Source organism: Oncorhynchus kisutch, linkage group LG4 (genome assembly GCF_002021735.2).
Source record: "Oncorhynchus kisutch isolate 150728-3 linkage group LG4, Okis_V2, whole genome shotgun sequence".
In the NCBI taxonomy this organism is placed as follows: Eukaryota; Metazoa; Chordata; class Actinopteri; order Salmoniformes; family Salmonidae; genus Oncorhynchus; species Oncorhynchus kisutch.
Window position 1 is genome coordinate 45,649,530 of NC_034177.2, and position 26,606 is coordinate 45,676,135.

Here is a 26,606-nt window from a genome sequence, read left to right on the forward strand (position 1 = left end):
GCTCGCTCCGACTGACCGTTAGTTTGGGGATGGAATCTGGATGACATGCTGGCCGACGACCCAATAAGGGTGCAGAATGTCTTCCAGAACTGAGACAAGAACTCCGCTTGGAGACCATGTCTACCGGGGGTCCATGGACCCGGAAGACATGCTGCACCATAAGCTGGGCCGCCTCCTTGTCAGAAGGTAGTTTGGGGATAGGGATGAAATGGGCGGCCTTGGAGAACCGATCGACTACCGTCAGAATGAGTGTTTCGGAGGGAGCCCAGTGACAAAGTCCAGAGATATATGAGACCAGGGACGATGAGGAACTGATAGTGGCTGCAGGAGGCCAGAAGGAGCTTGCCGTGGAGTCTTGTTTTGAGCACACACGATGCATGCAGTGACGAAGGCAGAGACGTCAGGTACCATTGTGGGCCACCAGAAACATTGTTGAAGGAAAGCTAGTGAAAGACGGGACCCTGGATGACAGGTCAGCCTTGAGGAATGAGCACATTCCAGGACCCGGGACCAGACTAGGGACAAACAGCTGGTTAGCCGGGCCCCCAACAGCCAGGCCCCCTTCAGGTCCAGGCTGGTAGCGTTGTGCCTCGCGGACCAGGTTCTCATGGCCCAAATCCACAGTGTCAGCAAGGCATGAAGTATGGAGAATGGTTTCAGAGGTTGAGGCTGTGGCAGAGGAACTGTATAGGGGGTCCCGAGAGGGCGTCAGGCTTCACATTCTTTGACTCTAGGCGGTAGGAGATGGTGAAGTTAAATCTGGTGAACAGGAGGGCACACCGGGCCTACCTGGAGTTAAGGCGCTTGGGTGTACGGAGATATTCCAGGTTTTTATGGTTGGTCCAGACCAGGAATGGCTGTCTGCTCCTTCCAGCCAGTGCCTCCACTCTTCACTCTCCACTCTTAAGGACAACAAAGTCAAGGTATTGGAGTGGCCATCACAAAGCCCTGACCTCAAGCCTATAGAATTTTCTTTGGCAAAACTGAAAAAGCTTGTGCGATCAAGGAGGCCTACAAACCTGGCTCAGTTACACCAACTCTGTCAGGAGGAATGGGCCAAAATTCACCCAACTTACTGTGGGAAACTTGTGGAAGGCTACACAAAACATTTGACCCAAGTTAAACAATTTAAAGGCAATGGTACCAAATACTAATTGAGTGTATGTAAACTTCTGACCCACTGGGAATGTGATGAAATAAATGAAAGCTGAAATAAATAATTCTCTCTACTATTATTCTGACATTTCACATTCTTAAAATAAAGTGGTGATACTAACTGACCTAAGACAGGGAATTTCTACTGGATTAAATGTCAAGAATTGTGAAAAACTGAGTTTAAACTTATTTGGCTATGGTGTATATAAATTCCGACTTCAACTATAAGTGTGTATTATTACACATGACAATTGGAAATTAGCTTTTTGCACATCCCGACTCTCCCTGACACACTCATGGAGAGTGGGGTCACGGCCAGGGTCTGGCATTATCAACGGCGACCCTGGAACAATTAAGGTTAAGTGCCTTGCTCAAGGTCACATCACCAGATTTTTCACCTTGTCGGCTTCGGGGATTCTGGCACAGCGCTCTCACCGCTAGGCTACCTCCTGCCCTGTCTGCAGAGTAGTAACTCGTGAGGCATTCTCAGGTGACACTCAGAACTTCCCTGACATACTCTTAGGTAACATTAGGCCTTATTGCTGAAATATAATGATGAAATTATGCCTGTCTCAGTATGGATTGAAATGAGGGGAACATACAGTAAAATTAGTAAAAATGTTTTAAGACATGAACTTAAAAGGTATCCACTGACTAGAGGATATGGTGGATATTGTCTATGTATTGTACATCGAACTGAGTCAGACATTTGGCAGTAACATAGGCCTATTGTCAGTATAAGAACAAAGGAGAAAGACAACAAAAGTAATAGATATTAACACTTCCTTCCATCTCTAGCAGTACAGTACCCCTGCACCAGTCTTTGTGAGGAAACGGTAATTAGCACGTTTTGACGCCACTCTTTAAAGTTCGTCTTTAATTAGTCAGGAGACAATCCTAGGTGGCCAAGCTCACAGCTATGTAGGGATATCATTTGATAGGTTTGGTGTAAGAATTTTCACCTGCTCTTCCCATGGGGTTTTTAAGAAGTTGTACAGTAAGACTGAGGAAAGGTGTCAGTAAATTCTCAGTTAGAGGTGTCTGTTAATTCATACTCCGATATACTGTACCATTTCACGGATGAGGCTCAAATTACAGATACACCCATCAAAATGTGGATTTGGCTCACGTCTGTCGTAGGCATTGCGATCTTGTGAGACCATAGTTTCTTAAGGTGCTAGTGGTCAGGTGCAAATGATAGTCTTTACATTCGCTTGGGAACCTAGGTCACAGTGCTTCACAGTTAAGCTAACAATAGTGGGCTAATTGATTTTCAAGTCCGATCTGAGCCTTCTAAATGTTTTGCAAATGAATCAAAAGCAGATCAACTACTCTGAATACTGTAGTTTTGTCAGAACGCTGAAGTCTTGCTAGGGTTGAGGGAGTCAGTGGGACCATGTTTCAATGATAGGGTGACTAAGCCAGTTGATGCACCTTGCCCAGAAGGCCCAGACGACAGCCAGTCACTATTGAGAGAGCTCAAAGAGGCTCTGCCAGGTCACATGAACAATATCATTAAAGCGCTATTAGTTGTTTGGCTCAAGATACTTGGCCATGTAGGTTTATGGTCTGTGTTGGGGAGCTGGAGTTGGAGTTGGAGAGTGAAAAAAGCTTCTCTCAGGCCTCTCCAATGGGCTGCTGCTGCAACGTGCCCTGAAACAGCCCAGGAAGACGGCCACTGTGTCTTTGGCGATGGGGCGGCGGAGGTGGTGCACATTAAGGATGAGATGATTTAGTGTTAGTCAGGGCCGGCTGCACAGCGCTCCCCGACCACCCAACGGTGTGTCAGAGACCCGGAGCAGAACGCGTCCACCCTGCTCACACACACACACAGACGTCTCCCTCTGCCACACAACACAATTACCTTCCCCAGTAATTACCATACATGTCTGCCTAAACACAGGGGAAATGCAACCCTGGTCTCAGCACGGAGCTGATTTGCGCACGCCAGTTGTTTATGATATAGACTATTTAACAGCGAACAAGGGACTTTTAACCAACGGGTTTTAACCATGACATTTTCTTTGTCACACTAGTATCTAATATCCTGTGACTTTCATGGGGTATATACAGTACCAGTCAAAAGTTTGAAAAGACCTAATCATTCAAGGGTTTTTCTTTATTTGTACTATTTTCTACATTGTAGAATAATAGTGAAGACATCAAAACTATGAAATTACACATATGGAATCATTGAGTAACCAACAAAGAGTCAAACAAATCAAAATATATTTTATATTTGAGTATTATTCCAAGTAGCCACCCTTTGGCTTAATGACAGCTTTGCACACTCTTGGCATTGTCTCAACCAGCTTCATGAAGTAGTCACCTGAAATGCATTTCAATGAACAGACATGCCCTTTTAAAAGTGAATTTGTGGAATTTAAATTTGAGCCAATCAGCTGTTGTGACAAGGTAGGGGTGGTATACAGAAGATAGCCCTATTTGATAAAAGACCAAGTCCATAATATGGCGAGAACAGCTCAAATAAGCAAAGAGAAACGACAGTCCAACATTACTTTAAGACATGAAGATCAGTCAACACGGAACATTTCAAGAACATTTGAAAATTGCAATCCAAAAAGCATCAAGCGCTATGATGAAACTGTCTCTCATGAGGACCGCAACAGGAAAGACAGACCCAGAGTCACCTCTGCAGCAGAGTTCATTAGAGTTACCAGCCTCAGAAATTGCAGCCCAAATAAATGCTTCACAGACACATCAACGGCATATGTTCAGAGGAGACTGCGTGAATCAGGCCTTCATGGTCGAATTGCTGCAAAGAAACCACTACTGAAGGACATCAATAATAAGAAGAGACTTGCTTGGGCCAAGAAACATGAGCAATGGACATTAGACCAGTGGAAATTTGTCCTTTAGTCTGATGAGTCCAAATTTGAGATTTTTGGTTCCAACCACCGTGTCTTTGTGAGACGCAGAATAGGTGAACGGATGATCTTCACATGTGTAGTTTCCACCATGTAGCAGGAAGGAGGTGGTGTGATGCTGTGGGAGAGCTTTGCTGGTGACACTGTCAGAGATTTATTTAGAATTCAAGGCACACTTAACCAGCATGGCTACCACAGCATTCTGCAGCAATATGCCATCCCATCTGGTTTGCGCTTATTGGGACTATCATTTGTTTTCAACAGGACACTGACCCATCACACCTCCAGGCTGTGTACGGGCCATTTGACCAAGAAGGAGAGTGATGGACTGCTCCATCAGATGACAATCACCCGACCTCAACCCAATTGAGATGGTTTGGGATGAGTTGGATCTTATTGCTTATTTGAGTTGTTCTTGCCATAATATGGACTTGGTGACTACTTCATGAAGCTGTTTGAGACAATGCCAAGAGTGTGCAAAGCTGTCATCAAGGCGAAGTGTGGCTACTTTGAATAATATAAAATATAAAATACATTTTGATTTGTTTAACACTTTTTTGGTTACAACATGATTCCATATGTGTTATTTCATAGTTTTGATGTCTTCCCTATTATTCTACAATGTAGAAATAAAGAAAAACCCTGGAATGGGTAGGAGTGACCAAACCTTTGACTGGTACTGTGTATCACCAGATCTAATACACATGGGGATGAGTAATGAATGAATATCCATCCCCCTTCAATTCTAATGAGTATGAAGATAAAACAATCCAATCATGCTGAAGTTCAAAAGGGGATAGCAACAGTTCCTCAAGAAGACACTCCTTTAGAGTTTCATCCGTCTCTCTAATAAACAAGATGAGGACCGAGTTCCTCTGTGAAATGTGGATGAAACAGGCATTTTGAGCTGGCTTCAGTAGAACCCACGTGTTTGTTTTAATTAACATCCCCACTTGATCACAGTGGAGGATGAGCCAGTCCGTCTAAATGGCTGGGCAACATTAAAACACCATGGTGATATTTACTAGTGGAGATCTGACTGAACACTGCAGAGGTCTATAGTAGCCAGACAGATGGGAGCAGTGTGCTGCTAGTCTGCTAGCCCACCCTCCCTATTGGGTGCTTACAACAATCTCTCACAGACCGGCGATCAAAGAAGGCTCAGATTTCATGTTCAAGAGGAAAACTCTGACTCTCTGTTTTATTAAAAAGGTAAGGTGGATACATGGTATTCGTGCTCTTTTTATTTGTTTTTATTTGACCTTTATTTAACTAGGCAAGTCAGATAAGAACAAATTCTTATTTATAATGACGGCCTAGGAACAGTGGGTTAATTAACTACCTTGTTCAGGGGCAGAACGACAGATTTCTACCTTGTCAGTTTTGGGATTTGATCTATCAACCTTTTTTTGGTTACTGGCTCAATGCTCTAACCACTTGGCTACTTGTCCAACCCAAATGTGAAAAGAAGACAACACAACCTTCACTTCTTTCATACTCAATGGCATATTAATATATCCATTGATAGGTTATAATTGGACAACAAACTGTCACTGGAGATCTAAAATGTTTGATACAGATGCAGTAAAAAGGTCAATGGAACACGGGACGCTGTGACCCTGTCATTGGCGCACATTCAACAAATCTGACCTAACAAAGGTCATTTCCATCTAAAAGGACCCATGAGCACCAACATGTGAAGTTCATAATAGCATGTCAAATTGGGTGTCAAATTAAAGATAAGAGTCCATTTTTTAAATTATTTTTATTAAGGAATATATACATGTTTCCACCATTTTCCACCCAACATATTTGGAATTAGAAAAGGCTTTGATTTCTGGTCAAACACATGGAAAAGGGAGCTTAGAAAACATTGACCAGAAAAAGTCTTAAAAGATATCAGAAATGCATAAAAACCCAATAAAGTTGAAGTAAAGACCCCTGACAACTAATATCAACACATATTTCGTTTTTGAGAACATTTTCTGCCTTCTGTAAGTTTAAGAAACATTGCCTTGTGCCATTACCAAAAACCCACATACTGTATCAGTAAGATATTTTCTCATTTCTGTCTGACAACAGGAGGGAGGATAATGAAAGTTCACAGAAGTAACAAGGAAAGGTCAGTGCTTAATTCTGACAGAATATGATCCTCCTACATCTCTCAGTTTCGGACTGTATCATTCCGTAACCTATTTGTCCGGATCTGGTACCTCTCCTGGCATGATTTTCATTGTTTGCAATGAAAGAAATCCAATAGTTGCCTCTTCTGTAATTCTCCTGCCCCCTAAAAAACTACACACGAAAATGCGCCTAATATTCTTAGAATTGATTCATGTTCGGCCAGCCAGGGTGTATGGTTTGCTCAACATTGTAGCCTAGAGACAGACCAACACGTGGCAGAAAAGTGTGCCTGAATCTCTCACATAACTACAGTGAGATTTATTGTAATAAATCTCACTGTAGTACTACACCAGGAGTAGGCCTGTAATGTAGCCAAAACAGGCCAAAACACCTGGGACAGACAGGTTGGAAAACAAATGTCTCCTTCTGAAAAGAGGACACTAATCTGTCTGTAGGCTACCAAAATATTGTATCTTCCAAATAGACCTATTGAGCGAACAGCATTGTTCTACAAAGTAAAACAAGAGAAAGATAGGCTTGTGAGTCAATCCTGGAAAGCTTTTTTTTAGGACTCTAGTTTCCCGCTCATATGGTACAATATAATATAACACACCTAGGCTATTGTTGGATTCACGAAATGGGTCGTTTTTATTGATCTCAGATTCTCAGTGTGTCAATGTCAAAGTAGCCTGTCATTTCGGTCATTTGTGTGGTATTAAAAAAAGATTCAGTCATGTAGAATTGCATGAAATGCATTCATAAAAGCCCACATTTTTCCCAGACCCTTGTCTATGCTCCCCATGTGTGCAACGCCTCTACTCTACTCTATGCCACTATGCAAAAGTGATGTCAACGCATTAAATACTTTATTAGAAAGACACATTCTTTTGATGCGTTTCAGTACCTCAGAGCTCCCCAGGTCACCCACCTCTTTTGTCCCGGCACATCCAGATAAAAACATTTAAGCACGGGTAAAGGTAGACTTATCAATAGTATTTTTATTGATATAAATTTTTGTCTATGAATTAAGTGATTAAAACGCAAAATATCCAAAATATTGATCACTGAATTTCTGCTGTTGAATTGGCTACAATGGGAAACCATAGTAGTCCCAAAACAGAGTTTGGTTCCAAGTTTAGAGAGCACAGTACAGCACACCACAGTACAGCACAGCACAGTAAAGAAAAGTACAGTTCAGTACAACACAGTAGAGATCAGTACATTTTACATTGACATGTGAGTAATTTAGCAGACGCTCTTATCCAGATGGACTTACCTTAGTGAGTGTGTGCATGTACAGTATGTACACCGTAGAGCACTGAACTATACTCTACTGTACTCTACTATGTTCTAATGTACTCTACTGAACTTCTCCTGTACTAAACTCTGCTGAACTCTTCAGTACTGAACTCTTCAGTTCTGTGCTGTACTTTGATGTGAAACATAGAGGTCTATGATCGGTTCAGATATGGTCTGGCCCAGACCAACAAAATGTGGTCTTGTTTGGGGTCAGAGCTAATTAAAATAATAGCCAGGGAGTGGAATAACACCCAAATATGCAAAGAAGGATATAGCATATTTATACATTTGTGTATATACATTCACTTACTGTAGTTCAATAACCAAAAGATAAGTCAATGTGTCATGTCATAGCTGACACCGCAGTATTTTGCAAAACAATGACACGCCAAAAAAACAGGGACATTTTACGTCAATGCTGTTACCAAACTTTGCATTTACACAGTTCTTCCAGTTAATGTGTTTGTGTAAAATGTTTAGTGTAAGTTGTTCAAAGTAGTCCTTGTGCATAGGGTTGTATGGTGTGTTAAATCAATTGCCACTAAGTGGATATTCGTCAAATCCAAAATGATTTATGTATTGTAACAGGTCCGCAATGTGATTACTAAAGTCCGATTTGGATATATTTGGCTGTTTTCGCTGCATAACATTTAGAAAGGGTCCCTCTTCAAGTTTAGAAGAAGTGACTGCTAAATGCTAACTTCCTTTAGTATGAGCTGGTAGCATAACTAGCATACAGAACTCGGTGGTGGTAGTCAAAGTTGTTTTTAACTGTAATGCAGTTGATTGGTGACAATAACATGAAATTGTATTGGGGTTGACATCCATACAAGCATTTTCTACTCCAATTTGTTACCTCAACACAGTCTGAAATACACATATAAAGAATAGCTTAAATGTAGGATCATTTTGATGCCGGGCAATGAGGAAAATCCCGATTTTTCCCCCACACGTTTCCATGGCATTCCATTGTTTTTGTTAAGTTCCATTGACCTCTTTACTGCATCTATTCAGGGGATGAGTGGAAAAATAATTATTTAAAAAGCTGTACGACAGCATACAATGGAAGACAAAGTCAATACCATCTATGAAGGCCAGACAGGGTTTTCCTTCTTCTACAGATGCTCTCTACATGTCAATACTGTGGCTGGAGTGTGTTGTCCCCCCCCCCCTCCCTACTGTGAGTGTTGTCCCCCCCTCCCTAAAGGCGATGGGAGCTCTCCCTGCTAATGGTGCACACACACAGAGGGCCTGGATGTACATTTATTGAAGGTCCTAATGGAGAGCTAGCTAGGGAGACCTTTTTCCTGGGGGGGGGGGAGTAAGCAGCCTATCACTTCATGTAACGCTAGGCCATGTGTGACATGCCTGACCTACATTTCCTCGCTCGCCACTCCTCCTCCTCCTCCTTCCAGAAGGAGGTGTTTTGTGAGGGACAGAGACGGTAGCCTCTTTTGCCTGTTTTATTCATGTAGCCTATTGGGTGGGTGGATGGTGGGGAACCCCCCCCCCCCCCTCGGCCCTTTCTCATGCATTCGGATAAGTGAGAACGATCACGGGAACATACTTTGTAAAACAGGCCAGTTGTGTTTATGGTCAAAACTACACTCTGACAAGCTCAGCTCGATGTTTACAATAATTTGTAAGCCAGGTTTTAAGGAAATCTTGGAAATGGAAATAGGCCTTGAAGTTATGCAAACTGGATTGCTTCATGCCTCATTTAGTGTGACCTTTTCAGACACCACATAGTCCCACTAGTTATATGTGGCCTTAGTGACTAATGTCATACTTCACTGTGAATCACTGAATATTAAGCAAGAGATGGTCCAAAGTGGAATTGCTATGGGATTAATTGAGCATGAACAAACCGGGAAGAATAAATAAAGCCATACAATTCCAACGTGTAATGAAATTAAATCATGCTTCATGTTCAAATGAATTATAGGAGAGCTATCAAAAGTAAGTGAGAAGAATGAGATAGTGGCTGTAAGAAGAGCATTAGAGAGTGGTGAGAGTACAGTATGCTAGTGTTAATATAAGGTACATTATGTGAGAGTGACCGTTTCATAACGGAGTCCTCCTGGATTGCAGGGTGCTCTCTGAAATACTCTGTGAACTATGGCAGGAGGAGAATGTACCACGTAACTGCAGATCAAACCCTCTCTTTGCTGGGCTCCCGAGTCTAAGGCACTGCTTCTCAGTGCTAGAGGTGTCACTACAGACACCCTGGTTCGAATCCAGGCTGTTTCACAACCGGCTGTGATTGGGTGTCCCATAGGGCGACGCACAATTGGCCCAGTGTCGTCCGGGTTTGGCCGAATGTAGGCCGTCATTGTAAATAAGAATTTGTTCTTATCTGACTTGCCTAGTTAAATAAAGGATGAAAGAAAATGACAATTTGTCTCCTTGTTGCTCAGGATCTTCCAAGCCTGGTTGACCTCAATGAACCTGTGTAAGTGCTCCTCTGCCTTAGTCACTGACACATCTGGGCCCTGCTTGTCTGGGTGATACTGTCAGCCAGGACAGAGGACAGGAAAAATACAGGTTAGACAGTCACAACGACAAGACTGACAACAGCCATCACAACAGAAACAATGACCAAAATAACAGCAGTCATCAGTCCCATGAACCTGTACTTTGTTTGAGATGGTAGAGGGGTGGGTGGGATGGGAGAGGTGTGGGGGTAAGATGGGTGATGGAGGCTTATACACACTAGACAGAAGCTAGGTTAATTAGACCACAGTAGTCTGTGACAATTTGCCAGTGAAAAAAAAAGCCCATGTCACAACCTGCACTGACAGCATTTTCTGGGTAATTTGCTGATGGACCAATGCTCTTCTTCTGGACAATTTACCAGACGAGGCTGAGTACAGCAAACAAAAATAGATTGAGGCAACACAGAAAGGGACAGAGGACAGATCTGTTATCCCAGACAGCTTTGGGGCGGAGAACAGGGCATAAGCCATCCCACAACACCTCCAGCCAAAAGCAGTAGCGATACCACCCTTGCTCTCTTTTGCGTTTTATTGTTGTTTCGTTCGGGGGGAGGAGGGGGTATAGCGATATCTGCATTATGCCATCCGTTGATTAACATCAATATGGAAGGATCCCATCCTCATGTAATTCTCAGACTGGCCCTAAGGTATGTCCCTGCTCTCTACTGGATACTGACGTCCCTGTTTGCGTGCATTTCCTTGCACACGAAACTGCTCTCATTTCCTCCTGCAGGTCTATGAAGTCTAGGCTTTGGCCACCGATTAGTGATGGTCCTGATCTGGCCATGGGAGAGGAGGGAGGTGGTGGTGATGGGGCTTTTGGAAAACTACTTAGATCTTTCCTGACAAACATTCGCCTGGATGGTGATTATAATCTGGCACTGGCAAGCAGACCATTGCGTGTGTGTGTGTTTGTGTTTTTGTATGGTCGCTGTAGTTCAGAAGCTGAACCTCTTCCAAAGTTGGGTAATGATGCATGGGGTGATACTGAACTACAATAACCAATGGTCCCGGGCAGGCCAATTACTGTCCACCGCAATTATATTTGTAATTTTAAGTAACACAAAAAAAGAATGGCTGAATTAATTAAAATGTAAGGGCGGTTATGCTCCAAATATTTTTCTTTCTTGTGTTTTTGTTTTCGCTTTGTAATTGGACAATCTGAATAGGACCAGAGGGTTGAGAAAACAGCAACTTTACAACAAAATAAAAAATAACTTCCTGATTGAGAAAATCATTAAGAATCATTAACAGCTCTTTGCACTGAAATCTGAAGCAGCAATTTGTTTTGTGACTGAGGGGACATCATTCACCAGGGCCAACTGCTTTATTGTCTAGCTAGTCTATTTCAAATAATTATTGACCAATGGCAGTGTTACAGTTTAAAAGGGCAAAGACTCAACAGAAGGCTGAGGGGAAGGTCATTTGCTAAAACATTCAGTGGTCAGGCTCCTACGCTCCCGACATGGTTCTTGGTTTTTTTGATGGATGGGGTGAGGAACTGACTCAGTCAACATTTTTGATTGAAAAAGACATTGCCCTCTTTCTGAAGAACATTACAAAATCTCCACACCATTGAAACAGCTTTTTGGCCCTCTCTAGTCTGGAGGAAATCAAAGCAATCCTGGATGAGCTGCTTGTTTCCACGGTGGTGACAGAGTCCCACAGGGTTTGCATGTGCAACTCCACTTTGTGGTCTGATTGTGACAGCGCTCTGCGCTGGATGCTTACAGGTGTGAAGTGTCTGGCTGTGGATCGTGGCCTTGAAAATAGCCTACCTCTCCATCTCCAGCCCTACTAGCCCATGCTGATAGTTATCACACATCTTCCTGAGTGCTTTTGTCAAACACAGGACCAGGTAGCCTCCTGTGTAACACCCAGTTTAAAATGAAACTAATAGACCTACTGCTACACTGAACAGAGACGGTTTTAACCCGCTATGGGGCTATTCCACACCCGGATAGCCTGAAATCATTTTTGGTATCTCAGATTGTTCTGGCAATTCTCACACAGAAACCTCATTGGGGGAAAGGGTGGGTGACATGTTTTTTTACATTTGTTTCACAAACTATATATTTTTTTAGAAAGTGTCAATTTTAGGTATGTTTAGACCTACAGTATGCATGCCACCTATAAGACCCTTTGATCTGTGAACCGTACATTATACAGACACCATCTTGGTATCAATATACTCCTTGTAGTGTGCTCTAAAATATGCAGTACGTCTTGATTCTGAATGAAAAACGTTAACTTTAATTTATTCAAAGTACAGAATATGAATACTAATATCTCTAAAGTACCCTTTTTGATTTTGTTCATTTCAAGACATTGTTTGGAATAATATACTCAACAAGTACATCACATTTCAAGAGTGTTCTGCTAATTTAAGCTTGGTGCACCTGTATTTGGGGAGTTTGTCCCCATGCTTCTCTGCAGAACTTCTCAAGCTCTCTCAGGTTGGATGGGGAGCGTTGCTGCAGAGCTATTTTCAGGTCTCTCCAAAGATGTTAAATCGGGTTCAATTCCAGTCTCTGGCTGGGCCACTCAAGGACATTCAGAGACTTGTCCCGAAGCCACTCATGCGCTGTCTTGGCTGTGTGCTTAGGGTCATTGTCCTGTTGGAAGGTGAACCTTCACCCCAGTCTGAGGTCCTGAGGGCTCTGGAGCAGGTTTTCATCAAGGATCTCTCTGTACTTTGCTCCATTCATCTTTCCCTCAACCCTGACTAGTCTCCCAGTCCCTGCCACTGAAAAACATACCCACAGTACGATGCTGCCACCACCATGCTTAACCATAGGGATGGTGACAGATTTCTTCCAGACGTGAAGCTTAGCATTCACGCCAAAGAGTTCAGTCTTGGTTTCATCAGACCAGAGAAACGTGTTGCTCATGGTCTGAGAGTCTTAGATGCCTTTTGGCAAACTCCTGTCATGTGCCTTTTACTGAAAAGTGGCTTTTGTCTGGCCACTCAACCATAACGGTCTGATTTGGTTCACAGAGCCACTCTGTCAGAGTGACCATCGGGTTCTTGGTCACCTCCCTGACCAAGGCCTCTCTCCCCTGATTGCTCAGTTTGGCCAGGCTGCCAACTCTTGGTGGTTCCAAACTTTGATGGAGGCCACTGTGTTCTTGGGGACCTTCAATTTTGCAGACATTTTTTGGTACCCTTCCCCATATTTGTGCCTCAACACAATCCTGTCTCTGAGCTCTACAGACAATTCCTTCGACCTCATGGCTTGGTTTTTGCTCTGACATGCACTGTCAATTGTGGGACCTTTTATAGACAGTTGGGTCCATTTCCATATCATGTCCAATCAATTGAATTTATCACAGGTGGACTCCAATCAAGTTGTAGAAACATCTCCAGGATGATCAACGGAAACATGATGCACCTGAGCTCAATTTAGAGTCTTATAGCAACGGTTTTGAATACTTATGTAAATAAGGTATTTATTTTTTCATGTTTTATACATTTTGTAACATTTCTTAAAACATGTTTTCGGTTTATAATTATGGGGTATTGTGTGTAGATTTCTGTGGATTTTCTATTTATTTAAACCATTTTAGAATAAAGCTGTAACGTAACAAAATTTGAAAAAAGTCAAGGGGTCTGAATACTTTCCGAAGGCACTGAATACTTTCCGAAGGCACTAGCTTCTTGAAACGGGTCGCATATAGCCTACTTGGAGGGTCTTTTGAGCACACCCTACATAATAACAGGAGCTGGCAAAAATAATGTACAATAACCTACATAGATAAACAGGGATGTACATTTACTGTTTAGCTGCCCCCAAATTTGATCTTAAAATAAAACTTTGGTGATTAAGATTTATTTCAAAGCGGTCTCACGAGCCAAACCCTTTATCGATAGTTTTGACTAATTGTTCTTGCATTAGGCAGGACAAAAAAACCTGCCTTCGGAGGAGGAGAGGCTATGCTTGGTTTTTAAATCAAATGAAATATAATGGGAAAAAAACATTTGTTTTTTGTTTCTAAATACAAGGTTTACAGGCACAAAAACACATCTATCTTGATCCATGTGCAGATGAGCACTGTACGCCACGGCTTGAAAGGCTGCGCTTCTGCTGTCAAAATCCATGTCGTAAACAACCGCGTTACCGCTAAGACCAGCTTTAGGTTGTTCTTAAATATCCAAACCAACGCTACCTGATATTGGCACTTTGGTGCACATTTTGAAGGACACCTCAGGGACACCCCTCCCCGATGTAGAGCTCGCGTTGTTATTTTGGAAAGTTTGTTGTTTTTGAAAGTCTATTGAAAAAGTTTGGCTACTAGCTAGCTACCTACTTTTTGAGTATGGATCCCGCAACGCGGGTGGCATCAGTTGCTGGGACCGTACTATCTGTCCAGTGATCCTGTTGACCAAGGTCGTGTCTGAGGAGCTGCTTGGCGTAGCAGCTAGCCTAGTCGTGGGTTTCGTTCAAGCCCTCAATCCTGCTAGCTTGATAGGGAGCTAGCTAGCAGGGTTGAGGGCTTGAACGCAACCCACAACGTAGTTAGCCATTGTGGCTGGGACCGCTGATTTTCCCGGGCTTGTGGCTGTCTAGTTCCCTGCTGTTTGTTGTTGTTGTTGTTTCCAACCGTCCATGTGACCTGCCTTGTCTGGAACTGCGAGGAGTAACGCCGTAACCTACTTTGCTACCGCTGAGGACAGTGGTGTCTCTTTATCACAGGTGAAGGATCTTTTAAACAAACACAAATATTTCTACAAGCAGTCATTACAACAACAACAAAAAATAACTTCAAGTGTTGTGTCCAAATACTGGTGGAGTCAACTAAATAAAATAATGGATGACCTGACCAGAGAGGTCCAGGACCTGAAGAACAGTTTGCAGTTCTCCCAAGGTCAGCTCAGTGAGTTTAAACAGAGGAACGGCAAGATAACAGCAATCTGTAAGTCATTGAGGTAGATCAAATAAAGGTAAATAAAATAAATTGAGAGAGGATATCAGTTCTGTATGTGAATCCATGGTAACAATGACATAGAAATTGGATTATCTCGAGGGACAATCAAGGCTGAACAACATGGTTGTGGACTTAATTGCAGAATATCCACGAGACCTGGATGGAGTCTGAGGACAAAGTGGGGGAAATTATCTTGGAGAATCTGAAGATGGACCACTGGAAGATTAAGGCAGAGCGTGCCCACAGGACTGGAAAACCCACCACCGGCCCAGATGACAGGCCCAGGCCGATATTGGTCAAGTTCCTGAGGTTCAAGGACAAGATAGCTGTTCGGGAAAGAGCCAAGAACTTGAGAGGAATATATATCTTCTGCAATGAGGACTATCCTGAAGCTGTGTGCCAGAAGAGAAAATAACTTATCCCACCCATGAAAGCTGCCAGAGCTCGTGGGGACATTCCTTACATCCGCTATGACAGGCTCATTGCCCACCCTTCCTCCCAAAAGCCTGGAAGGGATGAGAGCCAAGCCTACTTAGTTTCAGCCCAGCAGCACACACACATACAGTACTTACAAACATCAACTGATTAATGGACTGCTGAATGTATATTTTTTTCTCTTGCTCTGTTTGCTCTTTCACATATTATGTCTATCTCTTATAAGTGACACAGGAAAGAGCTGAAAATAGTCTATATATATATATATATGTATATATATGTAGCCTTAGAAATAAGGTTAATGAAATCAATATATTGCTAACATTCATATACTAGCCATTTCTGAGACTTGGATAATTCATTTGATGATACAGCAGTAGCAATACACGGATTTAAAAGTCAGTATCTAAATAATATGTGTGAAATGCTTGATAGTGTATGTGATGTAAACAGAGAGGTTTACTTTCTTACGGACCTGAATATTGACTCGTTTTCATCAAGCTGTCCGCTCAAGAGGGAGCTTCTCAGTGAAACCAGTGCCTGTAATTTGGTTCAGGTTATTAATCAACCAAACCAGGCTGTTTACAAACACTATAGGAACAAGAACATCCACATGTATAGATCAAATGTTTCACTAACACTGTAGAAATTTGTTCTAAAGCTTTATCCGTAACCATTGGATGCAGTGATCACAATATAGTGGCTATATAGAAGAAAGACAAAGTTCCAACAGCTGGGCCTAAAATAGTGCATGAGAAATCATACAAAACATTTCACTGTGACTGTTATGTGGATGATGTTAAAAAATATTTGTTGATATGATGTGATTAATAAGGAGCATTCAGACGCTGCACTTGAATAATTTCTGAAATTGCTTCTTCCAATTATAGATCAACATGCACCTGTTAAGAAACTGACTGTTAGAACTGTTAAGGCTTTTTTGGATTGATGAGAAATTGAAAAACCGTATGGTTGAAAACGATGGGGCAAAATGAGTGGCTAATATGTCTGGCTGCACATTAGACTTTCTGCAATTTTAGAACATTTGTGACTATACAACAAAAATAAGATACAAAGAATGATGGAGAAAAAAACTTTGGAGTACTTTAAATGAAATTATGGGCAGAAAGACAAATTCAACTCCATCTTTCATCGAATCAGACTATTCATCACAAAACCATTTGATGTTGCCAATTATTTTAATGATTACTTCATTGGCAAAGTGGGCAAATTTAGGCAAGAAACGCCAACAACGAACAGTGAGCCATCCAGTTTGAATTTTGTAAAGTTAGTGTGGGAGATGTGGGAAAATTATTGTTATCGATCAATAATGACAAACCTCCTGGCATTGACAACTTAGATGGAAAGCTACTGAGTATGGTAGCTAATTCTATAGCCACTCCTATTTGTCATATCTTTAATCTGAGCCTAGAGGAAATTCTTTGTCCTCAGGTCTGGAGAGAAGCCAAAGTCATTCGGTTACCCAAGAGTGGTAAAGCGGCCTTTACTGGTTCTAACAGCAGTCCTATCAGCTTGCTGCCAGCTCTTAGCAAACAGTTGGGAAAAAATTGTATAAATGTGACCCATTTCAGGAAACTAGGCGTATGTCGCAAGTCACAACTTCACAGGAGAGCCATTTGAATAAAATAAACAACTTTTTATCAAAATGTGTTTTTTGGGCAGAAATGCCATCTGGAACATGTGAACAAACTTGTATGCAATCTGTAAATACAAACAAAATTGTTAAATTGTTAGCCTTGTTGGTAAACCACAGAAAAAGTCAGCAACCTTCCCACTAGCCGTGATTGGCTGAGATAATGAGTGGGCTGGACATGCCGAGAGAGGAGTTCGGATTGGTCTGCCAAATAGAAGGCTTCTGTCTATTTGAGCTCAATCTGTGTTGGTAATCCTGTCGAACGTAGCTTTTTTAAATGTAGCTGCATGAGTGTTTCTCTCCACTTTCTGTAAGCGTGAGATTTGAAAATAGATTATGATAGTTAGAGATAGCAAAAAGATGACATCTTCAAACTAAGGGCACTTGTGGCATGGATCCCGTGACAGAGAGACACGTACATCTTGCATGATGATGTATAGTCAAGCTAGCAACATTTTCAGATATTACACTTCTTATTTTGACAGAAAGTGGTTTCATTTCAAGCTGAAGTGTACTGTTAGCTAGCTAGCTAATGTTAGCTGGCTGGCTTCCTTGCTAACGCTATGTGTAGATCGTTATTATTCATTTTTGTAGGTGGCTGGCTCGTTAGATTACATTATGATGTGTGTGATATTACACGTTGATTATCTAGCTAGCAACATGTCTTAAGCTAAAGTGTACTGTTAGCTAGCTAATGTTAGCTGGCTGGTTCCCTAGCTAACGTTGTGTTTATGACGTTATTATTCATATCCCAGATCCGTTAGCTTTGCTAGTTAGAGCCTAATGTTAGCTCCCAGCAGATTCATGCAGGGTAGTAATGACATGATTTGGCGCTGTTCATTGTTGTTTAACTAGCTAACGTTAGGTGGCTTGCTCGTTAGCTAACATGACGTGATGTGTGTGGTCTCACATGTTTGAATCTTACACCGTTGAATATGGCAGGTGTCAGTAAAAAAAGCATTGTGAAATTGTTGCCTGCAGAGCCAGTTAGGCTGTTTTCATGTTATCCAGAGGTAAACAAATAATCAGCCAGAGCGTCAAGTGTGTGCTCTGAACGCTCCGAGAAAGAAACGAGATGGGTGGGGCTAAAGCTTAAGAGGGTGTGAACGATGCTGAATGGGTGTAAACAAAGAAGAGCTCTCTCACCGAAACACTAAAATGCCATTTTCTCAAAAAGTGAGTGTTCAAGTTTAACTTTCAAAGCAGAATTACTTAACCATTGTTCCTCGAATGCAGTGTATGATATACCATTTTGTAGCTGAGTCTCTACTTTTATCCAATGTAAAAAACAGAAATTCACATTTTGCTACATAAGACTGAATCCAGGTGGCGAGTCATAAATTTAAAAAAGAATTTCAGCATGCTTATAGAGAAGGGCACTCAAAATGTACTGCACTGACACAAATGACTGATGACTGGTTAAAATACAATTATATTAAGAAGATTGTGGGAGCTGTACTGTTAGATTTCAGCGCAGCCTTTTATATATAATTGACCATAACCTATTGTTGAGAAAATGTACATTACCAGTCAAAATTTTGGACACACCTACTCATTCAAGGGTTTTTCTTTATTTAGACTATTTTCTACATTGTAGAATAATAGTGAAGACATCAAAACTATAACATAACACATATGGAATGATATGGTAACCAAAAAAGTGCTAAACAAATCAAAATATCTTTTACATTTGAGATTCTTCAAAGTAGCCACACTTTACCTTGATGACAGCTTTGCTCTTGGCATTCTCTCAACCAGCTTCATGAGGAATGCTTTTCCAACAGCCTTGAAGGAGTTCCTACATATGCTGAGCACTTGTTGGCTGCTTTTCCTTCACTCTGCAGTCCAACTCATCCCAAACCATCTCAATTGGGTTGAGGTCTGGTGACTGTGGAGGCCAGGTCATCTGATGTTCCTTCTTTGTCAATTAGCCTTTACACAGCCTGGAGGTGTGGGTCATTGTCCTGTTGAAAAACAAATTATAGTCCCAATAAGAGCAAACCAGATGGGATGAAGTATCGCTGCAGAATTCTGTGGTAGCCATGCTGGTTAAGTGTGCCTTGAATTCTAAATAAATCACAGACAGTGTCACCAGCAAAGCAGCCCCACACCATCACACCCACTCCTCCATGCTTCACGGTGGGAACCGCACATGCGAAGATCATCCGTTCACCTACTCTGCGTCTCACAAAGACACGGCGGTTGGAACCAAAAATTTCAAATTTTGACTCATCAGACCAAAGGACAGATTTCCACTGGTCTAATGTCCATTGCTCGTGTTTCTTAGCCCAAGCAAGTCTTCTTATGTCATGTAGTAGTGGTTTCTTTGCAGCAATTTGACCACGAAGGCCTGATTCACACAGTCTCCTCTGAACAATTGATGTTGAGATGTGTCTGTTACATGAACTCTTATCCTCTACAGCAGAGGTAACTCTGGGTCTTCCTTTCCTGTGGCCGTGGGGCCAGTTTCATCATAGCGCTTCATAGTTTTTTTCAAAGTTCTTGAAATTTTCCAGATTGATTGACCTTCATGTCTTAAAGTAATGATGGACTGTCTTTTCTCTTTGCATATTTGAGCTGTTCTTGCCATTTTTTACCAAATAGGGCTGTCTTCTGTATACCACCCCTACCTTGTCACAACACAACTGATTGGCTCAAAAGCATTAAGGAAAGAAATTCCACAAATGAACTGTTAACAAGGCACATCTGTTAATTGAAATGCATTCCAGGTGACGACCTCACGAAGCTGGTTGAGAGAATGCCAAGAGTGTGCGAAGCTGTCATCAGGGTGGCTACTTAAAAAAAATCTAATCTAAAATATATTTTGATTTGTTTAACACTATTTTGGTTACTATAGTTTTGATGTCTTCACTGTTATTCTACAATGTAGAAAATAGTAACAATAAATAAAAACCCTTGAATGAGTAGGTGTGTCCAAACTTTTGACTGGTACTCTATGTATTATGGCTAGGGCAGTTAAGGAGACCATATTACCTTTACACCGGCGGTCCCGAGTCATGAAGGCACTCAAATACCATGTGACCATTTAGTCACGGTAATTAGGCTTCTTTAAGCTCTGATGCTGCTGATGGTCATTAGTAGCCTACCAAACTTGCTAACTGCCTGGTACTCAGCACTCTATTGTCCCTCTAATCACCCTGACATCAATGCAAATGTGTTTGAAAATCTAATCAAACACTTCATGAGAGCTCATGAGCTCAAGTTGCGCAAAATTTCAATCGGCTATGTAATTGTGCGAGAAAACAGAGTGATGGCCTCTATTAAAAATAGGAGGATCAGCTTTCTATTGGCTAGGCATACTATATTTATTTTTCAACTTTCCTAATATTAAGCACATTGATAATATTTACAACCAGAGTATAGCCTACCTGGCTGGCATGAAAATAAACCATAGGGAAAAGAGTCCTTCATTCTCTATTTAAGTGCATAGATGACATGTATTTTACCCCAATGACCATGTTTCGATACAGGTGCAGGATAATAGCCCATTATAAATCAAAACAAATTTCACACATATTATTTAGTATATGTAAAGACAAGATTAAATCAAGAATAGTCTGATGGGTGACAATATTAGCATATCGCTTGTGAATTATATATTAGCACGTGCAAATTATGCTCAGTATAAGAAACAATTCCTTATTTTTGTGACTTTTTCGAGTCATAGTCGCACACATCATGTAGCCTAGCCCATAGGCGGCCAAATAAGTTCTTAAAATTAAGGACATTAATCCGCTTTACCAAGGGTGTAGAGCCTAACTGGCATACATGAGCAGCGTGTGAATTTCAAGTTTGGGGTAAATAATGTTCACCATAAAAATGCACCTTTATAATAAAAGTATTACATGCATAATTGCATTTGCGGTCACTTTTGGTGTTTTCCGCAAATAGAACATTTGAGCTCATAGCCTACTACCATGTGCGCATTGCTGCGCTTATAATGTGAAGAAATAGCCTAATAGTTTATCAACATTTTAAGCTTTTTTGATGCTAGTGGTTGTATTAATTTGGGATCTATCACATCCCACAACTGTCCCAGACTATGTTTGGAAAATTTATTTCTCGCACAGAATATAATAGGTAGACCTTTGTACTATGGGGAATAGTAGAATGACATAGGCTAGTGCTTTTGCTGTTCATTAGGCCTACTCATATTGTTGGCTGACGAAAAGTAAATGGGGACAGTTCTACCAATATCTTCAACATGCACCTCGGAATTGGATAAGGCGTGCAGTTATGTCCCCGATGTGTCTGTCTTCACTTGTAGCCTGTAAGAAACATTATGGAGCGCACAGTACTCAGGGAGAAGCGCACCATGGCCACTGGCTGCAAAAAGCATTGATTTTCTTAGGATGCATTACGGCCAAACAAAGGGGATGCTGCCGTGAAATTCTAGGCATTATCAAGTGCTTGTCAAATTGTGAATGAGTGACTGATGTAGTGTGTACAGCCTGCACAAAAAAACACAGCAGAACTCATGTCTTTCAAGCAACTTTCAAATCATCATTTGAGTCGCATCATACAGCCTTCCAATGTATTAAAAATCAAAAAATTTAGAGCAAAATTTGTAGAACAACTAAAGTTACATTAATAACTCTAAATTAATCATATAGGAGTACCTATTTCTTTGTTAACTGCTCAACACAGAATAGACACATGTGCGCACTCCCTTAAATCGTTTGCAGAAAATATCCTTTCTATTTTATTCATCTTTGTTCAATTGTATTCTTCATACTATAAAATAATGCAGCGGAATTCTAAGCAAATCTTGTCTGCTAAATGAACTACAGTAGAGTAGCCCACAGCCATTTGGCATGGCCAGATCAGGACCTAACATGAGGACAACTCAGAGTATGTTGTTCTGTCCTTCTGAAATAGACTACATTTTCTTCATATCATGCTTCTTAGACCTGTCTAAAATAAATAATGGATTTATTGTGAAGATGTAGGCTATATTAAATGGATTTATTAGACTTTTTCGAAGGTCTGCATCAGTGGCTATGTGTGGAAGCCAGGAGATGCTAAATGTGTTTATGGTCATTAACGGTAAATTACCCCGAGTCCGACAGTTATATTCAAATGGTTGTAAAGATGGGGAGCGGTCTGTCCGTAATAAAGAGAAGCTCTGCTTTTTTGACATCACACTCCACAAAGCAATTCCTGCAGGCTCTAGTTTTGTTTTATCTTGATTATTGTCCAGTCATGTGGTCAACTGCTGCAAAGAAAGACCTAGTTAAGCTGCAGCTGGCCCAGAACAGAGTCGCAAATCTTGCTCTTAATTGTAATCAGGGGCTAATATTAATTCTATGCATGCCAGTCTCTCTTGGCTAAGAGTTGAGGAAAGACTAGAAAGAAACATTTATGTGTTGGAAATTCCATAATTGTTTGCATAATCAACTTAATTACAGCTCTGACACACACACTTACCCCACCAGACATGCCACCAGGGGTCTTTTCAAAGTCCCCTGGTCCAGAACAAATTCAAAGAAACGTACATTATACAGAGTCATGAGTGTATGGATCTCCCTTCAATCTTATATTGCGCAAGTGAAGAGCAAACCTGGTTTAAAAAAAACAAATAAAGCACCACCCAACGGCACAACGCCGCCCCCCATGTGACCTACTTGTTGTGTGTATGTACTGACATGTAAGTGTAACTGATAGATGCACACACAAATATACACACTACATGTTCATGTTTTTAAATGTATGTAAATTGTGTATTTTGTCTGTAATGTATGTTTAGTTATGTATCGGACCTCAGACCACCTATCGCCATTTCATCATGAATTAAAAAAGATTGTGACACACATGTAAAAAGTATGTCAAACATCCTTTCCAGAGAAATCCTAGATACCAAAAATATTTTTGGGCTATCCTGGTGTGGAATCGCCCTTTAGCCTGGTGATTTCAACTATTTGCCAATGCTATTTTCTGATGGTCAGATTTCAACAAATATTTTAATCTACTGCATAAAAAAACTATATTTTACAGCAACGAACCTATTTCCTGTTTTTCTCCATCCCTTCTGAGTCCTTATGCAGCTCAGGTATTTGTCATAAATACATAACCCAATGAAAAAACCCAGCTCTAATAAAATGGCCCACCCTCTTTCCCCTTGGAGTTACGTGCTTTAATTGCTGTCTCTTTGCATGCACTGTAAAATATTAATTTACTGGGGCTAATGGAGCTTGGAGGCAGAAACATAATATAAACGGCTGGCAATTCGGAGCACTAGGTGCTTCTGACCATACATCTCCCTCTCTCTCACTGCCTCTGTGCTCTACTGTATCAAGCTTACCTGTTTCTACCACGAGGCTGATGCGTCTACTGTGCAGGCATTCAGGGGATGGGAGAGGAAAGCAGAGGAATAGGGGGCAGAGCAAAAGGCCACCATCATCACACTACTGCCCCCTAATGTCTGAGGGAGGCTGGGCAGTCCAGCGGGCATTACTAAGGGGGGAAGGTGGAAAGCTTTGTGTTTAAACTGCCTCCAGCCAAGTCTAGGTTGTTTGATTAAAAGTTACGCTGGATTGAAATAATCTCTTTATTTTATTTATTGTTGACATCAATGGTAGTTTCTTGAGGTTTGTTGTGTGTTTTTACAATTGATAAGAACAGAGCCTATGGTTTATGTGAAAACCTATAGCACCTTGAATCCAGAAAGTCTGACAAAATAATACCCAGTAATTAGTTAATGGTGGCATCTGTGCCCTAGGCCTATCCTACTGACCTAATAAACATTCCTTATTACTAGACCTAACCTCCTCTTGCTCTTACTTTCAGACAAACATTGTTCTATACATCTACACCATAAGAGTCTTCCAAGTTATAACCTAGTGATTAGAATACAATTATTGATTTGGCAGTTAATAGATGATTGAAGTAATTCAAAAGAGTTTTGGATTATACAAATCTAGTTTATGTTGTACTCTTCTGTCAAGTACTAAAGGTCCAATGCAGCTGTTTTTATCTCAATATCAAATCATTTCTATGATTGTTTTCCATTAAAATGTTCAAAAATATACAAAAAATAGCTTCTTATCTAAATGCAATTTCTCAAGGAATTTTGCTTGGACTAATTGGAGGTGTAACGATTGTCGTCGGGAGAAGGAGAAGAGGACCAAAGAGCAGCGTGGTACGTATTCATAATGATTTTAATAAAGATGAATACTGGAAACAAAAACAACAAACCGACAAACAAACAATTCTGCAAGATGCAACAAAAACACTAAACAGAAAATAACTATCCACCCCCATAGTGGGAAAACAGGCTGCCTAAGTATGGTTCTCACTCAGCTGCCTCTGATTGGGAACCATACCAGGCCAAACACATAGAAATAGAAAATATAGAACACAAAACATAGAATGCCCACCCCAACTCACTCCCTGACCAAACTAAAATAGAGACATAATCAAGGAACTAAGGTCAGGACGTGACAGGAGGAGCCTAATGGGAGGGATGTGTACTGTAACCTGAACACCAAGGATGGTGGGGTTTGAAATAATTTCACTATTTGAACAGTATATATATATCTCAATATTCGAAATACAAGCGGTTTTTTTTTTTTACATACGTTTTTAACCTGAGCACTGCTGCGCGAGAGGCTGGAGCTTTATTGCTGCAGCTGCTGAGAGGTGTGTGATCAGATGGGAGAGAGCAGACAGAGGGAGAGAGAGAAGCAGCCAAGGCAACCTAGCTACAGCCAAGACTAGCTAATCATCCCATATAACAGTGCCTGTCATAACTGGAGTAGCCTGGAGAAGCTATCTAGCTATGTCTAGCTAGGATAATTAGGGCCACATGCTGCGCTTTTCCCTCAACTACCGGTTTGTTGCTCGTTGAAGACTACTCCTTCTCATCTTGTTAACGTTCAATTCTGTAATTTCATTACGTCTTGCATTGCAATAGTGAACTTCCACTCCACTTGCTACACATTAAGCCTCTGTGCCGCTTTGATTGGCCAACATAAACAACAAGCTAAACACCTGAAGGCTACCGCTACCAGTCTTTTTATGTGGCGCACATCATCAAAACTATATTTTGTTTGTTTTATTAAATTAATCATTTGAAATGTCATGGTATATCCTTGTATGTAACAATGTCAGATGGATAATTTAATTGAAATTAGAAAAACAGATCTACACTCGGTCTGTTGTTTTTATGAAATGGTTTTCATTCAATCATTTTTAATCATGCCAACAACATCTTTAACCATTGGAAGTTCTGATAACTAAGGATTCCGAGATGCGGTTAGCTTTATCGGCTGGGACCGCAAGTTTGAGGCCCAGATTCCTGCAAAAAAAACACAATAGTTAGTGGTTAGCTATCATGTCAACAGAGCAAGATAACGCTAGCAGTACTAGAGTCAAAACACCAGTGTTATTTGTGTCTACTGTACGTCTGGGATCAAATGCGCTAGATGATATCAAATCAAATCAGATTTAATTGGTCACATACACATGGTTGTTAGCAGATGTTGACACGAGTGTAGCAAAATGCTTGTGCTTTTAGTTCCGACAGTGTAGTAATATCTTACAAGAAATCTAACAAATTCACAACCCCTACCTTATACACACAAATGTAGAGGGATGGAAAAATAATATGTACATTTAAATATATGGATGAGCGATGGCCGTGCGGCATAGGCAAGATGCAATAGATGGTATGAAATACAGTATATACATATGAGATGAGTAACGTAGGATATGTAAACATTATTAAAGTGGCATTATTTAAAGTGACTAGTGATCCATTTATTAAAGTGGCCAGTGATTTGGGTCTGTATGTTGGCAGCAGCCTCTGTGTTAGTGATGGATGTTTAACAGTCTGATGGCTTTGGAATAGAAGCTGTTTTTCAGTCTTTCGGTCCCAGCTTTGATGCACCTGTACTGACCTCGCCTTCTGGATGATAGCGGGGTGAACAGGCAGTGGCTCGGGTGGTTGTTGTCTTTGAAGATCTTTTTGGCCTTCCTGTGACATCGGGTGCTGTAGGTGTCCTGGAAGGCAGGTAGTTTGTCCCCGGTGATGCGTTGTACCCTCTGGAGAGCCTTGTGGGTGAGGGCAGTGCAGTTGTCGTACCAGGCGGTGATACAGCCCGACAGGATGCTCTTGATTGTGCATCTGTAAAAGTTTGTGAGGGTTTTAGCTGACAAGCCACATTTGTTGTGACTTCTGTTGTTGCGCCTTCTTCACCATGTTGACTGTGTGGGTGGACCATTTCAGTTTGTTCATGATGTGTATGCCGAGGAACTTAAACCTTTCCACCTTTTCTACTACTGTCCCGTTGATGTGGATGGGGGGTGCTCCCCCAGCTGTTTTCTGAAGTCCACGATCATCTCCTTTGTTTTGTTGATGTTGAGTGAGAGGCTGTTTTCCTGACACCACACTCCGAGTGCCCTCACCTCCTCCCTGTAGGCTGTCTCACCGTTGTTGGTAATCAAGCCCACTATTGTTGTGTCATCTGCAAACTTGATGATTGAGTTGGAGGCGTGCATGGCCAAGCAGTCATGGGTGAACAAGGAGTACAGGAGAGGGCTGAGCATGCACCCTTGTGGGGCCTCAGTAATGTGGATCAGCGAAGTCGAGATGTTGTTTTCTATCTTCAC

General features: G+C 41.4%; 1 protein-coding gene across 1 annotated transcript in view; it reads right to left on the reverse strand.

The window, feature by feature from the left end:
• The window catches only part of LOC116372991 (dnaJ homolog subfamily C member 24-like), a 46,077-nt gene that overhangs the window by 14,136 nt on the left and 5,335 nt on the right, over positions 1–26,606 (reverse strand). Inside the window, exons 2-3 of the mRNA XM_031821562.1 lie at positions 9,862–9,976; positions 9,605–9,634 (exon numbers count right to left, since the gene is read on the reverse strand). Of these exons, the coding sequence (XP_031677422.1) occupies positions 9,605–9,634; positions 9,862–9,976 (145 nt within the window). The remainder of the gene's footprint in view (positions 1–9,604; positions 9,635–9,861; positions 9,977–26,606) is intronic.